Raw genomic sequence first — 17,540 nt, forward strand, 5'->3', positions numbered from 1 at the left:
TCACCTTTTGCAGAATAACAATTCTGATCAAAAACGAGAAAAACGCAGCTGAAGGTTAATCCATAAATTAATCCAATGTGTCTGTCACTTTGAAAAATGATTGATGATCCATAATTCCATTTTTATGTAAAAAACTGAGTTTTCATTAGCTGCTAATGGTAGCTTCCAGAGTGTATGACAGCTTCCTGTTTTGTCTCCTTGGATACGAGTCCAAACAACTCACAGACTGCACCGGGCGCTCACGTAGGAGCCCTGTGACCATCAGATTTGACGACGCTGATTGGCTGAAATTATGTTTCGGCGGCATAGTTTAAAGATAGCAACAGTTGGCTTCTGCTGCACTTGCTGCCCTCTCGTCTGGGCGCTGTGCATAGCGCCCAGACGAGAGGGAGTAATGATAAGGCCAGGCAGGAAACATGTCACTTATCAGTAACTTTAGACATCGTAACACAATTTTAAACGAGATTTTATTGTAGATTATACATTTTACTGATACCAATTATATAATATTTACCTTGTTTATTAAAAATAAAAATAAAAAATATATTTTTTAAATATATATTTTTTTATTTTTTTTTATTTTTAATGTGGGAAGAGGGGGGGCGGCGCCCCTAGCGCCCCTATGGGCCGGCCGCCACTGCCGGTCACTGATGATGGTGATATTCATGTCCTTTTGAAGCACATTAAATAATAGGTTATATATATATAAGAGATAATGAATGAGGTAATTGCATACTTTTTAAACTGTCACTCTTAGCGAATTCAGAGCCATTATTACCAGCTGCTAAAGCAACGCTGGTATTGTTTTCACCTATTGAGTCTGCATGTGTGTGTCATCATGGCAATGTGGTCCTGAAGACACACAGGGGTTTTGAGTACTTTGCCTATAGTGTTTAAATGCATGTGGACAGATTTCACATCCGTACAAGTTTTAGTGTACCTTCTCATCTTTTTTGCAGGTTCCATACACTATTTGAACTGGTAAAGTGAAGAGCAGAAGCCACTTTTCAAATTTTACACAATCCTTTTCCCATGCCATTGCTGTCAACACCTATCCATGCTGAAGATATTGCTAAGATATTATTGATTCGGGTGTGGCCAAAAGTGCAATATGCTTCAAAATGTAACTGACAGAGAGCAGTGCTTTTGTCCTGTGCCCATGGATTTTATTTGATTTAAAGATTTTTAATTACTTCGCTAAACTCTTTGAAAAGGTCCTCTTCCTTTTCTCCAAGGTACACGACAAGGCAGCGGATGGCTATAGTTCTCTGCGTACTTCAATTGTATTGTGCTATTTTTGAAAAAGGAAAAAAAGAAATGACCTAAATTAATATATTCTGAATGGGTGACTGTCAACAACTTGCATTTCAATGACAACTCTAAATAACGATCCTACCTCAAGAAGCATGTCCTTGATCTGCTTCACCAATAATTCCTTTGAATAAAAAGTGATATCACAATAGTAACCAAAGTATGTTTACACTCACAGTAGCCTCTACTACTTTGTACCCTCTCACAGAACTATTCACAGTTCAAAGGCTGCTAATTTTGGTCAAACAGCAATTTGCCTATACAGTGCAACTAAAGGCTATACTGTATTTGAATGACAAAAGATGACACTCACCTTGAAAATGTCCTTTGTATAGTATTTCTATTTGTCTAAATTGTCGGAACTTGTCCAGGCATGTTAAGTGGGAGTGGACTTGAAATCCTTAACTCAAGGTGTAGAACAATTAAGTTATCAAGCCAATTGCATTACTTACTACAACTTGAATTTTGTTTTCAGTCAATTAACGCAGAAATCCGAGTTTAAATTACACACAATATTAAGTTGATGTAATTACCAACATTATTACGTCAACACAACTTATAAATTAATGTTTGCAACTTAAAATGTTTATCTAAATCAATTAATTCAAATTTGTATCTTGCAACCATGCATTTAATTAACCTGTAAGCCCGAGAGACCCCGGTACCGGGGCACTGCCGCAACATCTTGCAGGAAACAGTGTCTGAGGGCATGTTCATTTAATAAAACTATGAATGTTTTATATCCATGTAACAGGAAGAAACTCATCTAACTGATATTTTTTTTTTTTTTTTCAAAAGAAAACCCACAATGCTAACACTGAGCCTCTGAATTAGCAACGAGCGAAAAATGCTAACACCTTACTGCACCGAAAATCACTCACAAAACCTTATTATTTATCTTTTCACCACATCCAACACATCGTTTCACATCGTGGGGTGACACAGAATCGATTGAAACCGACATTACCACTGAATTCTACGTATTTGCAACGTTATAAGCAAAAACGGACATCAAAACAGGTGACGCTAGGTAGCTAAAAATGCTAACATTTTTACCTTGGCTCTGTAGTCTCTCCAAAGTGGTCTTCAATGGCATTAAAACGATAAAAACGCTGCTGAAGTTAATCCATAGGTTAATCTAATGTGTCTGTGTCCCTTTGAAATGATTTCTGATAATCCATAAGCATTAAAACTGCTTTTCCGTTTCCAGATGTCAAAGCTAGAGATAGGTTCACTCTGATGGAAAATGACATGCGCAAAGCCCCCACCTTTTCTCTTCACAACGTGTGTGTGGGGGACTCCCCCTTCGATTCTATTGGCTCTATCGGTCAGAAAGAGGAGTCAACCATCCAAATCGAGCAAGGGAAGCCAGAGATATGGAAAATCCATCCAAATGACCCCAGAAGTGGTTTCTTTTTGCTAAATCTCTCTAAAAAGGTCAAATGTCACTTGTTTTGCATCAATCTTGATACAGGGTACTTATTATATTTTGTACTTTGGATTCCTAAAGCTTTTAGTCTACTAACCCATCATCCAAGGGTGGTTTTCACTATAAGTAAAAAATAATTTTTGGACGGACACTATAATTTACAGTTTTTCACTATGTAAAATCTGAATTTTCTTTCAAATAAAAAACATCTATATTGATTCTGACTTTTCTACATCCAACTCACATGTTTATCATTACTTTGAGAAAAAAGATTATTAATTTAACCCTTTTAGAAGGGAAGATATGGTCATTTGTTCTGGGAATGTCATTTTCGAGCCTGAGACCTGAAAAACAGGCTCACGGCTTAACAGGTTAAAGTGGACCTATCATGCTATATTTAAATGATATATTGTAGGGCCATACCTATATAAGGTATATTTATACGTTTCAGTTTTCAAAATACCAAACAGATCATGCATTTTAGCCATGCCTCATTTCGCTCTATTTGCTGTTCTCCAGCACTGTTTTTGCAGGGGGCTGATTCTGTGAGCTGCAGCTGACCACGCCCCCCTGCAGGAGAGGGGAGCCGTGCTCTGATCAAGTCAAGAGGGGGAGAAAAAAAGATCTCCGTCCTCCGTGTTTTATTATATAGAGTCGTTATTCATTTGTTTTAAAGCTCAATAAATAACAAAGAAGACCTTTGACCGGCACTTTTCAAATTTTGTCCGGAAGATTTAAACTTGAACGGACATCTTGACCGGCGAAAGAAACTGAAACTGAAACTCTGCCGCACGGTCCCCTCGTTCCTTGGAAGAGGCGGAGAGGTGGGTTTTTGTCATCTGCTGGTGGACTAACCGGAGATAATTACAGTGCTTGCCTCGACGGGGAGGGATTGCATTGAATTAAAGCAGCAGGAGCAAACGCTTGCCTCGGGGAGGGAGAAAAAAAGCCACAGCGGAGAATAAACAGAAGGGTAACCATGCACGGGAAGTCTTCTTCGCTGCTTTTATGGCAGACTACAGCGCCACTTACAGGCCTGGCATATGTACTACAACGTCTCCAGCGCTTTCGAGCAGCACTGGCCGGCCGTGGCCCAACCCCACATTCCCCTGATAGGTGGAGAGTTGGCCCAATAGCCGTAGCGCCACTGTCCTGACGTCAGGACAGTGTTCAAATCTGGATCAGTTTTTATCAGATCCGTTGCAGCGCCTTTTTTTGAGATTTGGGTATGGAGGAAAATAGAGAGGGTTGTGTTTTCTGACACTTGGTGAGTTCCCTGGAACACCGGGGACACATATTCATGTATAAAAGACGTACAAAAGTGCATTTTGCATGATAGGTCCCCTTTAAGTGGTGTTAAAAGGTCCCCTGAATGCAGTGGCGAGCCGTCAGGGCCCTCTAGGCCCTCTGTGAGGGCCTAAGATATTCTAAAAAATAATATTTAAAAACATTTAAAAAAAAAATATTTTGTTTAAATATATATTTTTTTAATATTATTTTTGTTATATCTTTCATTAGTTTTACCGAAAAAAAACTTGATTTAATTGTATTTAAAATAACATTTCCAAAGAAATAAATCCTTCGAATCTGCCTGTTCAGTCTCTGTTGAATGTGAAGGGTTACATGAAAGAAGCTCGTCTGGCCCTCTCTGCGATTCACAGAGGGCCCGCTATAGTAACTGAACGAGAGAGTAATGTCAAATGACAGTACAATTGACCAATCATATCTTCCCTCTAAATGGGTGGGTTTTATTATCGCGGACTTTATGACAAGTTCCGCCGGCTGTGAAACTTTTCTTGTTTCCATAGCAACAACAACTTCCTGTCAACAGCGTGAACTAGCCTTCAAAATAAAAGCATGTCAAATTACACTTAAGACATACAACTGCAACGAAAGTAACAAACACAATGCAATATCATTTTCAATGTCAAAGAACACAAATTGGGTTCACAGGTGTTGTTTTGTGTGATAGAGGGTCGCTGTCATTGATGCGTTTTGCACCCTGGGCCGTTGTTTTGATATTCCGCTGAAGTATACGCTGTGACGTAATAACTCTTTTTTTTTCTTTTTTTCGAGGGCATTGGTGGGGGTCAGAGGGCCTAGGTATAAAGCTCACGGCTCGCCACTGCCTGAATGACTTTTTAGAGTGTATAGGCCCGGCCCGCATGCACCTCTTTTGTCAAGAAATGTGAAGGTTTAGCAGCTTGGGTTGACTTTTATGATTATCATAAAATAAGATTTCAATAATTCCCAAAATGCATAACAACCAGGGCCGTCCCTGGCCAACTTGAGGCCCCACGCAAAGTTAGATGATGAGGCCCTCTGTTTTGCGAGCGTCGATGGGGGGTGCTACTGGAGGGGGGGGCTACTGGAGCCTGGAAACCGTGCCGCACCACACTAATTGCGCCGCATAAACGCATAGGTGTGCCGCATTTGCGGCTCAGTTAAGGCTCCCTCCGCAAGATGAGGCCCCCTCCGCGAGGTGAGGTCCCACGCAATCTGCGTGATCTTCCTGTAGTGAGGGACGGCCCTGATCAACTATCAAACTAATGCTGTGTAGCTGAGCATTGTTCAAACCCACATAACTTGTTTTTGAAGTTGAGAAATCTATTAGAAAATGCTGATGTTTCCAAAGATGACACAAAGTACTATACTGTAGAAAGCAGATATAGGCCTGAAAACAATGTGTGAGGTCCAAGCGGCAAACTCTGGGGAAGAGCCGGGACGCCAATACGGAAGTGCCACAAACTGCAGTTCATATATTGGCCGATAGGCGATGACTGCAGAAAGGAGCAATTTCCATAGACCCCCATGTTAAAATGCCCAATTTCACAGCAGAAAAAAAACGTTTCTAGCCCTGGCTGCAATACATTTTATTATGTATATAGTTAGATTCCACCTTCATGATTATGAATCTGTGAGTGAATTGTTTTCTAACATGACCCTTTTATTTATATTAGGTCTTAAATGCTGGTCGGGTCCTCGGCTCCACCTGAAAAGATAGGGGGGTTAGCGAGAGCGCCGAAAGTGTTTATGCTGGTTGAGATTAATCAGGGTGCATATAATATGTTGAGCGTGTATATATCATGACGTTAAGTTGCATTAATTGTACAAGTGAACACTGTGTAAAGTTTACATCTATCACTCACCCATGCTGTCTTGTCCGGTGTCCGCTAGTGTGTTCGGCCAAACGGTCCTCGGGGGGAACAAACACTGACAAAGAAGGTTCCGGGACGAACCAAGTGGCGAGATAGGTGCAGGGGTTTCTGTTTTAGTTGGGAATGTATTTATGTTTATTCTGTTCAGTTATAATGTTTGTTTTGGGTTAAATTAACAGATGGATATAAACAACTGGTAATGCTATGAACATGATATTGTGAATATTCTTTATGACAATTATGATGACAATGTACAGAGAGGGGATAGTGCTGGAGACAGACATATTGATGCTGTGAATCATGTGCCCATGATTAATAAATGCCCACACCGGGTTGTATATGGACGTTCTGCCTCTGCCTCCTTACTTGGTCGGGCCGCTCAATGGTCAGCTTCACAGGCCGATTGGTAATACTGGATTTTGACGGAAATGTTACGATCCTGTCCGTCAAAATGACGGGCAGCGAAAAAGTCTAGCGCAGGGGTCACCAACCTTTTTTAGGATGAGGGCTACTTTCAAAAAATAAAACAAGTTGGGGGCTACTTTTACTCCTCTTTTTTTTGTTTTTTGCAGTGTATATATTTGGCACATTTTAACATTATGATATGCTTACCTTTAACCTTTGTGTGCTGTTTGGGTCTGTGGGACCCGTTTTCAGTGTTTACTAAAAGAAAATGTATGCAATCTAATTATTTTAACCTGCTTTATTTGGGGGTGGACCTCTCCTCCTCTAGGGGGGTCCACACCTCCTCTAGGGGGGTCCGGGGGCATGCTCCCCCGGGAAGATTTTTTTTTAAATGTTGAAGTTAAATGCATCAATCTGGTGCACTTTGAGCACAACATGAATTTATGGATACAGCTCTCAACACTCATATGAAAGGGAGCTGTATACTTTTCAATAATACAAACATCTTTAGAATATGATCACAACCAATAACAGATCATTTAAACTTGCAAATCAAGCAAGAACGTGATTGGTCGATATTCATTGTGGGGGTGGGGGGAGGAGGGGTGTTAGATAGATATAGAGTTGTAGTAAGTAGATAGAGTTCGCTATGATTTAGGTTTCGTTTATGCATAGGGTAGATTCTTTTAATTACATTTCCTTTTTTGTTTTGTGTATTTTATACATTTTGAATTTGCTTGGCTAGCTATTTTTAGAACATGCCCGGCGGGCGACTCACGTTGCCCCTGCGGGCGACTAAGTGCCCACGCGCACCGTGTTGGCTACCCCTGGTCTAGTGCAACCTCTGGCCGTCTGTAACTTGTTGTGTATAACAACAAAGACAGTCCCTGGCTACATTCCAGTTGTAAAATGCAATTCAATACAAAAAGAAAGAACAAGGGTACGTTTGTCAATTTCCCGACCCTCCTCTGTCTCCTTATTTTTAATTTTCAGTGGCCTGACTCATGTGACGTTGTAAGCTAGTTCAAATTGTGGCCCACAAACAATGTCATAGGCTACTTGTTGAAAGTTGAGTGAACAACTATGTCTGTAATAGTCTGCTGGTCTTCACACTGTAAACATAGCCTATTCAACTTTGTGTAATTTATACATTTAGGCTTTTTATCGATTGTATTATTATCAACAAACGTGTAATCTATTATATGATGGACCGGAAAATTACTTGCATAGGCACTAAAACATGTCAAACAAAACACAAATGTTCCAAATCCTCCACTAGAATAGTCATTTTTGCGAAGTTCTGCTGAGTTGCTATGTTTCCCACAGTCCTTGAAGGCAGCACCGTATCGCAGCATCGCCGGACCTCAGGTGTCTGCTGGGCGGCTGCACATTCGGAGCCAATGGAGGAATGGTAACAAGGCAGCATGGCGGACCGAGAGAAGCGGAAAGTCAGCACACCCTCTGGCCGCAACAACATCCAGGTGAAGTCCCCGGCCAGCTTCAGGTAAGCGCCCCGGCGGAGGGAGCCCGGGGGGGCTGGAGGCTGTGAGGGATGAGACGGTGGCCGTGCGGCTCTGCGGGCTGATGTGCTGCTGCTGGCGGCTATCAGTCCCTGCAGCTGCCGTTGGCAATGCTCAGTTCTGCGGTTTGAAGTCGCAGTGTGTTGTTGAGCCGCATGTTTAGGGGTTGGGCGTGTCTGCTCCCCGAGGACCGAGACGAGCTGTGTGTTTAGACAACAACCATATATTCGTGTCGCAGACTTTTTGGGGATCTGTTCCAAACAGTAATCCTTGTCATGACTGTATGTTTTTATATTGGTCTTATGCTCTGCTTTGTATTGCTATGTTTTCAGCCCAGTGAAAGTAGTTGTCCTCTACGATGGTATCATTATGAACCTCATTTGTGACAACTTGTTTTGTTTTTGTGATATTCCTATTGTTACTCGTAAAACTAAACATCCGAGCCTTTTTCCTTCATATTTAATAGCAGTTCTCAAACTGAATTAACCTCATCATGTTGCTTTTAGATTAATTAATTGCATATGTTTAAGTATAATAATGTTGTTGTTTATTCTAATGTTTGCTGATGTGTTTGGATTTGGCCTATGCAGTAGGCTACACTGTAAAGTTAAGCAGAAACATTTCAATATGTGTTGTATAGTGACCTATAACCAATCTTGGCAAAACAAACAAGAAAAAACAATTTGGTACTGTTTTATAGCTTCACCTTTTTTTGTAGAATAGAAACAAGAGTGATTCTGGAGATCAAAGTTAGCAGCTGTAAATGTGCTAATGTCACTTTTGAAAATCAACTACTCTGAAGTAATATTTTCACTTAATTATCAAATATTGTGTGATAATACTTTAGCATTCACTTTATTATCTTATTTAAATCTCTTGTGGTTGTTGGCCGGTTGTCCATAATGAAAGCGCTACCTAAATAATGTATATGATGAGGAACTTGTGATGGGCATTTTATTGTACTAATTATTCATGAGTTGCATAACAGCTTGATAGGTTAGTCAATAGTAAAAAACAGTGTTGTAAAGTTACAGTACACATTACCCAGAGTTCATCAGGTAGGTGATCAGAGCTAATTCAAAGGTCAAATGAACAACATGTTGGAGGGCTGAGCACGGGGGGGATTAGCTGCATGCTGTTCACATACTTTCACACTCTGTGCCACACTCACTCACACACACACACACACACACACACACACACACACACACACACACACACACACACACACACACACACACACACACACACACACACACACACACACACACACACACACACAGGCCCATGTTGCCTGAGGAGAAGCTGTGATTCCGCAGTGATATGACTTAGTGGATGGAGGTCTGTGATCAAAACCCCAGTGAGACAGCACCCCCCCCCCCCCCCCTCCTCATCCTCAGGCTCAGTCAGTCCCTGTCTCATTAGCAGAGCTGCAAACAGGCTGATCCACAACCGTCTTCAGAGTCGCTCCTGCAGTTTTTGATATCTCTGACAGAAGAATATATAAATATGTTTTTTGTGTGTCTCAAAGCTACTCAGAAAAAACATCAAACAAAACAAAGCAAAGCAAAAGAAGAAACAATTTTAGTTGCACAATGGTTAATGACACAAATATTCTAAATGTAAGTTAAGTGTTGTATAAGCACGCAAACAAAAAAACACAATGCTAAACATTACAGGAGCTAGGTCTTCTTATATCAGTCATACATGTTTTAGAGAATCAGCTGTTAGTCAAACTCTTAATGTATCTTTTGTATTAGTTGGCAGAACTTATTTTAATGAACAGTTTAACATAACACACATTGCTAGGCAGCAAATTAAAATGTTAATGATAAAGACAACAAGGCAATAGATTACAAAAGTAATTAAACAAGTATTATAAAGGGTGTACATTTTGTGTTTAACAGCTAAAAAGACACTTCAGGAACACATAATGTCCTTGTTTAAATTGATGTAGAAGACCACACAGTGTTGATATTTCTGAGTCAACAAGTCCTCCAACTCATACGACCAAATCAACCCGGTATCACGGCAAGACGTGAACATGTGACGATCTACCATGCTGGGAGACGTGAATATATCACGGTTTCGTCCCTTCAAACGTGACAGTTACACGGTATTGTTATCATGGCCCAACCAGTGAAGAAATACCCGGAAGTGCCTAGCAAATGGTCTACCGCGCCTATTGGTCGGTTTTTATTGTCAAAATTAGATGTTTTTAATTTATTTTTTAATCGTCACACTCGATTTTGCCGATTTTCTTGTTGCCCTAGCTGGTCGACACCTCTTTTAGCAGAAACAAAGGCTACATTAATGTATTAAATCGATGTTAATCCATGTGTGTGGAGGTGAGGATGTGGAATTAACGGACGTGACGTTGTGCGATTGCGTTGCCAGGCAACGCAATTTACAAACTCTTCAACTACAACCCTAATTATATTTTAAAACAGCCTCACGAAATACTTTAATGTAAATTAAAATGTAAATGTGAAGGAATGTGTGTAATGTGGTGATTGACATTATTCACCCACGGATCTATGGGTTGGGGGTATTATTCCGCACGGACATTTTAGTTAACCGGACTCCTGTTGATGTGAAATCCGAAAACATTTAAAAAAAATAAAATAATACTTTATTCCGAGTTTGCTTGCTTTTCTCTTTGGAGGTCATCACATAACGGCATTGTAATACACGGTTTGGCTGCATTAAATATGACACATCTGCCGTAGTTCTGTATTTATAGAGCCCTGATGAGAAGACTTCTGGACAAACAGGAAGCACTGCCGCCAAAACTGAAAACGTGACGTGGATCATAAATATATCCGCAATTAAACAACATCTTACATTTATTTTCACACAATACGTCTCCTTGCAGTATCAATAATAATTCGGCTGACTTTTATATTTGATCCAATTGGTAGATAGGCTGTATTTACACCATAACGGTGCACAGTTGATAGAAAGGCACATCTAGTGGTTAAAGCACGTTATTGAATTTGATTATTTGATTATTTTTCACAAAAATGAAACCATCAATAGCAGAAACAGAATTAACTGTCATTAGTAAACCACCCAAAAAAAAAGATCATAAATGGTTTTGTTTTATAATATATATTTTAAGGATAATAATAGCAATGTAACACTGTCTATGACACTTACTGTATAACACTGATTTGAAAAACATACAGAAAAAACTAATTCACTGCCCTTAATAAAGTATTTAATACATTTCAGGTGTGCTGTTTTGTTTAGATCATTGACATCTGGAGCTCTTTTAATGTCCTTTTTGATTATTGTTACACCAGGTCTTGTCAAAACCTTTATTCCATATTCAATATCCATTACTAAACAAAACAGCAATTCTACTCCACTACAATTCAGAGGTTAACCTGGTATTTTTACTCCACTACATTTATTTTAGTTACTTTGCAGATTCTGATTAATGATGTGAAATATAAACAACCCTTAAATCAGGCTTTAGTTACACCTGAGTAAAATTCAGGGAAAGGTGATTGTCAAGTGCCAACAATCAGGAGAGATATTTGATAGTTGCTGCTTGAGAAGACTAAACATTTATCTGCAGATCCCTATAAAGTATATTCATTACTCGTTATTCTCTACTAATAGTTCATTAAAGACTGTATATAATGGCTATTTTGCATATCCCTTTCAAGATTTCAAGATTTTCTAAGGATCATTGACATATATACACAACTAATTCAATAACGTGCTTTAACCACTAGGCGGTGCACACAGCCATAATAACTTTGTATTATTAGTGTAGGACACTTGTGTATGTATAATATCTGAAGATGTGTAGTTTTATTCATGTTTTCACATAATTGTACAGGATATTGCTATATTATTTCACATGTTTTACTTATAATATCTGATTTGTAAAACATCACAGACAGAAAGGTATATCTGTCATTTAACAGTAAGCTATTGAAATTCTGAATCCATAGATGTGTCTCCCATCACCCAAATCCCCTGACTATTCTCTCAACTCAGTATTTACATTCTTATATTAAAAGAAAACCAGTAATATCTTTAAAAACGACAAGTCCTTTTATATCAGCTGTGCACCGTTATGGTGTATAACGTATTTTTTTTCGGATTTCACATCAACAGTAAGTCCGTTTAACTAAAATGTCCGTGCGGAACAATACCCCCAACCCATAGATCCGTGGGTGAATAATGTCAATCACCACATTACACACACCCCTTCACATTTACATTTTAATTTACATTAAAGTATTTCGTGAGGCCTTCTAAAATGTTTTAAAATATAATTAGGGTTGTAGTTGAAGAGTTTGTAAATTGGGTTGCCTGGCAACGCAATCGCACAACGTCACGTCCGTTAATTCCACATCCTCACCTCCACACACATGGATTAACATCGATTTAATACATTAATGTAGCCTTTGTTTCTGCTAAAAGAGGTGTCGACCAGCTAGGGCAACAAGAAAATCGGCAAAATCAAGTGTGATGATTAAAAAATAAATTAAAAACATCTAATTTTGACAATAAAAACCGACCAATAGGCGCGGTAGACCATTTGCTTGGCACTTCCGGGTATTTCTCCACTGTTTGGGCCATGTTAACAATACCGTGTAACTGTCACGTTTGAAGGGACGAAACCGTGATATATTCACCTCTCCCAGCATGGTAGATCGTCACATGTTCACGTCTTGCCGTGATACCGGGTTGGACCAAATAGGTCGATTGTTCAAGCGCTTATTACGACCTATACTCACGTTTTAAAGTTTTCGACCTCTAGTGCTCCCGTTGAATGCAAACGCTACTCAGGGTCGTATATTCACAAATAACCCTCTCTGGAAAATCCTAAATTGTAGGATAGTTTGGCCATTAAAATGCTTTTTGATTAGATTTCTAGCGAGAAGTGTATATTGTACTCTCAGAATCCACGTCCAGTGGATGTGTAGGATCTATAGTTTGATAAATATTACGAAGATGATTTGAGGTCTCGCCAGGAGAACGTGTCTATGCGGCAGCCTCCATGTAAAGTTAGCGTCAACACTCACGGGGTGAAAACAGTATTTCCGGTCTCGAAGTTTTCATAATAAAACCGTATTCTCCTCAGTGTCAAATGATTTTAAAGCTATATCTGCAGTACTCATCCACTAAAAACATCAGTTTATCCTTGTTAATTACACGACATTAATTGTTTTGAATTGTGTACAATGCTTTTGTGTACAAACATTTCTTTTTTCAGAGGCTAAAACATCGAACTTGAAGCTCGGTGATTGGATGTTTTAGCCGCAATGCACGTTGGGATATGGTGTTTATGGGATAGGAAATCCGAAAACATTTAAAAAAAAAAAATAATACTTTATTCCGAGTGTGCTTGCTTTTCTCTTTGGAAGTCATCACATAACGGCATTGTAATACACGGTTCGGTCTGCATTAAATATTACACATCTGCCGTAGTTCTCTATTTATAGAGCCCTGATTAGAAGACCTTTGGACAAACTGGAAGAAATGCCGCTGAAACTGAATACGTGACGTGGATCATAAATATATCAGCAATTAAACAACATCTTCAATTTCTTTTCACACAATACATCTCCTTGCTGTATCAACACTAATTCGGCTGACTTTTATATTTGATCCAATTGGTAGATTGGCTATATTTACACCATAACGGTGCACATCTGATAGACAGGGACTTGTAGTTTTTAAAGATATTACTGATTGTCTTTGAATATAAGAATGTAAATACTGAGTTGAGAGAATAGTCAGGGGTTTTGGGTGATGGGAGACACATCTATGGAATCAGAATTTCAATAGTTTACCATTAAATGACGGATATACCTTTCTGTTTGTGATGTTTTACAAATCAGATATTAATGTGTATACACATTAATATCTGATATATGACATTATATATATATCATATATAATATATATGATATATATATATATACATTATCAGCTATAATATTTTTATGTGAAATATTATAGCAATATCCTGTACGATTATGTGAAAACATGAATAAAACTACACATCTTCAGATGTTATACATAAGTGTCCTACACTAATAATACAAAGTTGTTATGGCATTGTATGCTGTGTGTTATTTGTAACATCTTCAGAAACTACCTTTCCAACTCCTCATGACTGTTACAGGTCTATACAGGTTCATGGTACAATGCATAAGCTTCAAATCGAGAGACTGAAACTGTATTTTTCTTTACCGTTCTGTTTTAATTTCACAATAAAGTTAATAGTAATATTATGTTTGATATTATTATGTTTAATAACTAGACCACTGTTTTTTTAACCCGCACCGACTAGTGGTTAAAGCACGTTATTGAATTTAGTTGAATAAGTTATATTTGATGAGAACATTTAAATATTAAGAGTAGCCTACATACAAAATAGGGGCAAAGTAGAAGGTCAATGATAGAAATATAGAATAGAAAATATCAAGAAGATACTGTAGTGATCTCTACAATAAAACAGCTAGTGGAGGACGTCCAAAGATATTAATAGGAGGATGTGCAAAACAGACAAACTGGACCCGTTCGAGCCCAGTTTTGGATAGTCTGCCGTGGTTCCATTCCATTTCAAAGAGCTGTTTGACGCTCGGCGTAACCTTGTCGCACTGCCACTCCAACATCCAATCACAGAGCTTAATGCTAATCACGGGGTTTGCAAAGCAAAGCGGATGTTGTAGTCGCAAACGATAGCTGAGGATTCTGGGTAGTGTAGTGTCTTCGGAAACTCTGTAGTGTCTAAACTCAGAAAAAACTATTTGTTTCTCCGAATCGAAGGTTAAAAACACAAAAGCATCGTACACAATTTAAACCAATCAATATTGTGTAATTAACAAGGATAAACTGATGTTTACTTCCGGTTTTATTATGAAAACTTCGAGACCGGAAATACTGTTTTCACCCCGTGAGGGTTGACGCCAACTTTACATGGATGCTGCGTAAAGACGTACACGTTCTCCTGAGGGGACTTCAAATCATCTTCGTAATATCTATCAAACTATAGATCCTACACATCCACTGGACGTACAGTAGATTCTAAAAGTGCAATATACACTTCTCGCTAGAAATCTAATCAAAAAGCATTTTAATGGCCAAACTATTCCACAATTTAGGATTTTCCAGAGAGGTTTATTTGTGAATAAACGACCCTCCGGAGCGTTTGCAATCAACGGGAGCATGTTGTTTCTTACACGACCACTAGAGGTGCTACACTTTAAAACGTGACTATGGGTCGTAATAAGCTGCTGAACAATCGACCTATTTGGTCGTTTTTTGTAGGAGGACAGGCTGTTCTGAGTGTAGTCTGCTAGAGAAACAAGGCCAGATAATCCACAACCCCAGCGTTGGCTCGGTCCCAGAGCAGCCATATGTTGGCATGTTTTCCTCCGTCACCCTCCCTGCCTCCACCCACTGTGGTCCAATCCTCCGTCCCTCCCCAACCTGCTGCCGTCAGTTCAGCTCTGTGCGTGGAGATATTCCGTGACTGAGACACTGTGTGATTCCTCAGCTTTTCAAGCCTGTGACCCAGTTTTGAGGCTCCTACATTTTTCATGCCATGTCGATAGAGAGTTACAAGTTGGCATGTGAGTTTGAGTTCAGCACATTTCAGTATTGTTTTCTATAGTACGTGACGACAAGGTTTTTACAAAAAGGTTGGTAAATGAGACAAATAGATATTTTAATCAGGTTTAAAAGATAACCTAATTGTTTTTAACGTGACGCACTGAGGAGTCCCAAAATAAATAAAAAGAGCAAAAAATAGGGCTGCTCATTTACCATCTTCATATTGAGCCTACATTTGACTTCTTGTTGATCCTTAGGTTGACCAGTGAATAAACACTTCGTTGCTTCAATATCAGTATCAAACTAGTTTTGATGTCACAAAATCGTCCTTCTACATACAGTTTTTAAACATTATATTATTTTTGAGTAGACCAGTCCTTAAATATTAACATTGCTTAGTCATACAGTATATAATAATTTGGTAACTGAACTATTGTTCTCGTAAAAACGTTGATTCCTGATTTCCTGTTACAAAGCAATGTTAGAACATGATGAGCAGCAGCTGGTGTGTTCAGTTAATGATCTTCACACTGACTGTGAGCGACGACAGCAGAGTTCAAAATAGTGTTTTTTTGTGACATTTCTCAGGGTTCACGTCTGTAAAGTACTGCTGTTTGCTGAAAACTGCATTTGAACATCAGTTTTGCGTTCATGCCGGAGATCAAGAAAGACTTTTCAACAGCAGATCTACACTGACATGCATTCCCCACTGATTAAAAACACAATAGTATTTCACACAATGTACAAAATCATGATAGGAAAGCTGTGATGCAGACTACATTCTCAAAAATAGACCTCTCAGCTTAACCAAAGAAGTGGTTAAAAGATGATGCATCTAATTACAATTTAATATGAGATCAGGACTGGGGAAGCAGGATTTAGTGACGCCTGCTGTCTGCTTTCCTGTGCAAGTGGTATTGTAAATGTGTCTGCTAATTTCATTTAATCACAGCTAGACAAATAAAAACGGATTATTTGTATTTCATATCATGTGGTATGTTTTGGTGAACTGTATCTTTAAATTCTCCTGCACTGCATTGATCATCTGTGGCACAAGAGGGCGTAGCAGAGGATTCTTTAACATTAGCAGGGTCTTTAACTGTGTGTGTGCATGTGCGCCTGCTATACAGCCAACCAACAGTGTAAGATTGCATTTCATCTTTTAGTGTATTATGGGGAACATATGTTGGACATATCGTGAAACCAGAGATCCCTATTGAGGCAAAGCTTACTCTTCAAATATGCGGTTCAGTATTGATCCAAATGAAAAACATGGTTTATTATAATTATTCCACTGGTTTGAGAGGAGTGTCCTTACACTGCAGTTGTTTTATACTCAGAAAAAGGATAATCTGAATAAATCTGACTTATTAAGCATATGTTTTAAACCGTGAGAACACTATAATCAACATGAAAGTGCAGCAGTGTCCATGGTCTCTCCCTCTTGCTCACCTTCACTCACTCATTCACATAGCCTCTCTCTTCTCTTTCATCTTTTCACTGCTTCCGACCCGACGTGACTCTTCTGACGAGATGTGCTCGGGCAGATGGATTCACAGGGTGTGGGATGTGTGAGAAAGATTGAGTGATAAGGGGGAGACGGGAGAGGGCAGGCGGTTAAGCAGATTTTGAAGTGTCGGTTTCCCTGATTCACTGCATCCGTGGACTTTGATGTTTTCTGTGGGCAGAAAAGCTAGATTTCAGGGTTTTTCAACAGATTTGACTCGTGTTTTCTTTTAGTTGTATTTTATCCTCAGAGAGAGAGAGAGCATTTTAATTGAGCTGATTTGAAATTCACTGGCAGTACAAGCTGACGGAGTGGACAGATACTGCTCTGGTTGCAGTTCCCCCCCGTGCTCATTATTTACAGCTGCCGCTCGGTTCTGCTGACATGGCACGTTCCACCTGAAGGCACCACCCCTCTGCTTACAGTACCTTCTCTCTATAAAGCGACAGGCCTGTTTTCCTATTTTTCTTGATTTCACAAAAATATTTAATAAAAAAACGGAATTTAGTGAGACATTTTTCATGCATTCTGATCTGCTTTTAAAGCTTGGGATGCCATAACATATTTTGAAATGTAAAATCTCCTAACATTTTGTGTAGGGATAGTGCATACATTTTAAATAATAT

The 17,540-nt window shown here is 39.1% G+C and overlaps 1 protein-coding gene across 1 annotated transcript in view; it reads left to right on the forward strand.

Annotated features, from left to right (window-relative positions):
- The first annotated feature begins 7,668 nt into the window (after positions 1-7,668).
- LOC117471209 (C-Jun-amino-terminal kinase-interacting protein 1-like) overlaps positions 7,669-17,540 on the forward strand; it is a 50,038-nt gene continuing 40,166 nt past the window's right edge. The window contains exon 1 of the mRNA XM_034116053.1: positions 7,669-7,807. Coding sequence (XP_033971944.1) covers positions 7,728-7,807 — 80 coding nt within the window. The 5' untranslated portion in view covers positions 7,669-7,727. The remainder of the gene's footprint in view (positions 7,808-17,540) is intronic.

This window comes from Trematomus bernacchii, unplaced genomic scaffold (assembly GCF_902827165.1).
Source record: "Trematomus bernacchii unplaced genomic scaffold, fTreBer1.1, whole genome shotgun sequence".
Lineage (NCBI taxonomy): Eukaryota > Metazoa > Chordata > Actinopteri > Perciformes > Nototheniidae > Trematomus > Trematomus bernacchii.